Below are 3,167 nucleotides of genomic sequence, written 5' to 3' on the forward strand. Positions count from 1 at the left end.
CTTCCCGGCGCTGCTCGAAGACCCGGAAAAGTGGTGCGGGCCTCCCCGTCTCGGGAGCATCCGCGGGCCCCAGCGGGAACGATGCCTGAGGTCCCCGAGGCTCCTCCTTCTTTGGGGACCCCAGGTCCTGGGCACCCGCCCGGCTTGGCCTGGATTGTGGCCCAGGAGTTTCAAGTCCCAGCAGAGGGGGTCTGGTCCTAGGGTCCCACAGGCGACCCCTGGGGAGGGCAGGCGATGTCCACCCGCAGCCCCACTGCGGCCCACAGCGGCCAGCAATGGGGCAGCTGCTCCCTGGACCGGGAGTAAGGACGACACGCCCACACGATCAGATCTCCTTTATTCACACGCTAAGCAGAAGCATCAGGGCTCAGAGGCTCCAACACCTCTGGGGGGCGGGGGGGGGCTGCACCCAGAGGGCTGCGGTGTGTGCAGGAGGCACCAGGACCAAGTGCCCCAGGAGCGACCAGTGTAGAGGCCTGACACCCAGCACAGCCCGGGCCCAGCCAGGTCCTCCTGCCCCGGGAGCCACGGGCTCCAGGACAGGCCACGGAGGCGCTGGCTTCAGGGAGCGTCGGAGGGAGGCCTCTGCCCGTCCTGGCCAGAGAACCAGGGGGGCGCGGCATCCGCGGACGGTTTGGGGGGAGCCACACTGGGGTGCAGGTGATGCAGCGAGGGCTCCTCCTCCTGGAAGCAGACCAAAGTCACAGTCGGGGTGGGGACAGGGGAGGGCTCACCCTGAGGGCGCCCCTGCCCTTGGGCCTCAGAGCAGGTGTGGGCGAGGGGCCAGGCGGGTCCAGGCAGCTCACCGAGTCGGAGCCCCCGTCGGCCGGGGAGCTCTGGAAGTCCGCGTAGGCCTCCTGGGGGCCATCGGGCAAGCCCTCCTCGCACTCCGTGAGGTAGTCAGACTCGTCTGGGCAGAGGGGTGGGCCATGTTGGTCCCCTCCGAAGGCAGGGCTGTGCTGCCATGGCACAGGCCCCGCCCACAGCCAACCAGGTCACGGGCCCCTAGTCCGTGTCAAGGTGTGGAAGGGACGTGGCTCCCAGCACCCTGGCCGTGTGGGCGCCTTTCCTGGGTGTCCACTCACCATCCACGACAGCCACCTTGGCGGGCTCGATGCGTGACACGATCTCAGCGAGGTCCGTGAAGGAGGCGTTGGGGCAGGTGAGGACCTGCGGGGCGAAGAGGAGGACACCCCTAGCACCCGTGCCCCCAGCACAGCCGCCTGCCCAGCCAGGCCCAAGGCCCGCCCCGTGCCCTGTCCCCCCCGGGACCCTGGCTGGCTGAGGACCCCCAGCCTGGAGTGGGGGCAGGGACGTGAAAGATGGGCCGAGTCCTGCGCAGACCCCCATCCTCTCGAAAGGCGTGGAAAGGGAGGGGGCAGGGGGCAGAGAGACTGGGAGACAGCTCCCAGGCCTGCTGCCTTCGACTGTGCTGGCCCACGGGGGCGCCGCAGCACGAGCAGCTGAGGGGTGCTCTGGGGTGCTGCTGGCTGCAGGGCACCTATCGCAGATGCATGGGGGGGGGCAGGTCGCAGAGGAGGGAAGGCAGAGGGTGTCCGCGGGCACTCACGTCGAAGGCCTTCATCTTGCTCGTGCCCTGCCGGTCCTGCAGCATCTTCTCCAGCACCCCACTGCGCCTCCAGATGTCAAACACCGTCCGGCCGTGCTGGTAGCCCACCTCCTGCAACAGGGGCCCTGGGCCTGGGTGTGGGCCCACCTCCTGCTCTCAGCAGGGCAGGGGGCTGGGCAAGAAGTAGCCAGAGCCTGGCCAGTGTGGCTCACTGGTTGAGCGCTGACCTATGAACCAGGTCAGGGCACACGCCGGGTTGTGGGCATGACCCCAGTAGGGGGCGCGCAGGAGACAGCTGGTCAATGATTATCTCTCATCACTGATGTTTCTCTCCCTCTCCCTTCCTCTCTCATCATGGATGTTTCTCTCTCTCCCTCTCCCTTCCTCTCTGAAATCAATAAAAACATGTTTTTTTAAAAAAGGCAGCCAGACACGAGCCCCGCTGGCCTGGCACCGACGCCCCCGCCCTCCGCACTCACGCAGATCTCGGCGAACTTGCCAAAGTCCAGGGTGCCGTAGCTGTCGATGGGCGGGCGCAGGTACTCGCAGTAGTCGCTGTTCCGCACCTCCTCCAGCTGCCGCACGCAGCACACGTAGGCCAGGCGCGTCTGGATCTCTGCCATGTTCAGCACCTGCCACCACCAAGGCCTCGGCTCTCGTGCCCTGGGTCCCGCCTGCCTCCCCGGCCCAGGGGGCAATAGCTCCGCCAGGCCCACCCTCTCCCAGCGCTGGCCGCCCGGGGAGCAGGGGTGGGAGGGCCTGGGACCCAGGAGGGCAGGGGGGCTGCGGGGCCGGCCTGCCCCGCCCAGGGCTGTGCCCACCTTGACTTTGGTGGCCAAGGGGTTCCAGCGCTTCCACAGCAGCCACCACCCCGACAGCGCGTCACCGTAGTTGGTGAGGTCCGTCTCGTCCCGGCTGCCCACATCGATGGCGATCACCACCTTCGCCCCCATCGACCTGGCCACGTCCGCTGGGGACAAGGAGACGCTGGTTACCCAGGACGGGTGCCCGGAGCCCAGTCGGGGCAGAGCCTGCCCCACCAGCCCCGAGGCACGCGGAGCGCCCTGAACTGTCCAACAGGTGACAGGTGGGCCCGAGGGAGGGGCCCCCCAGCACACGCAGCACCTGCGGGCTGTTAGTTCCCGCTGTGGCACAGACGGGAGGTAACTGCTCCCCGCCTCTCCCTGGCCCTTGTTCTGGGAGCTGCTGAGCTGACAAACGGAGCCATATGCTGGGCTCGCGGTGCCCGGGCGCGGGTGTGTGTGTGTGCGTGTGTGTGCGTGCGCGCGTGTTCCCTGCTCCGAGCCAGCCTGTGACTCCCTTGGCAGAGGCTGGAGGAAGCGTGCAGAGCCGGCGGAGCGGAGGCGCTGGGGAGGGACGCACCTGGGAGGTTGTTGATGTAGCCGCCGTCCATCAGCAGGTGTCCGTCCTTGGGGTCGCAGAGGGGGGGCATGTAGCCGGACAGGGACATGCTGGCACGCACGTACCTCCACAGGGAGCCTGGGGGACCAGAGGGCGGAGGTCCCGGCCGTGTCTGGGCAGGAAGGAGCCTCCCCCCGACCTGTGCTCCTGCCGGCACCCTGGCCCCGCTGGCCTC

The 3,167-nt window shown here is 68.4% G+C and overlaps 1 protein-coding gene across 1 annotated transcript in view; it reads right to left on the reverse strand.

The window, feature by feature from the left end:
- Positions 1-320: 320 nt before the first annotated feature.
- Positions 321-3,167, reverse strand: part of PNPLA7 (patatin-like phospholipase domain containing 7) — a 48,924-nt gene continuing 46,077 nt past the window's right edge. The window contains exons 22-28 of the mRNA XM_014529692.1: positions 2,954-3,070; positions 2,392-2,540; positions 2,050-2,202; positions 1,571-1,681; positions 1,086-1,170; positions 807-910; positions 321-684 (exon numbers count right to left, since the gene is read on the reverse strand). Of these exons, the coding sequence (XP_014385178.1) occupies positions 562-684; positions 807-910; positions 1,086-1,170; positions 1,571-1,681; positions 2,050-2,202; positions 2,392-2,540; positions 2,954-3,070 (842 nt within the window). The 3' untranslated portion in view covers positions 321-561. The remainder of the gene's footprint in view (positions 685-806; positions 911-1,085; positions 1,171-1,570; positions 1,682-2,049; positions 2,203-2,391; positions 2,541-2,953; positions 3,071-3,167) is intronic.

This window comes from Myotis brandtii, unplaced genomic scaffold (assembly GCF_000412655.1).
Source record: "Myotis brandtii unplaced genomic scaffold, ASM41265v1 scaffold691, whole genome shotgun sequence".
Taxonomy (NCBI): domain Eukaryota; kingdom Metazoa; phylum Chordata; class Mammalia; order Chiroptera; family Vespertilionidae; genus Myotis; species Myotis brandtii.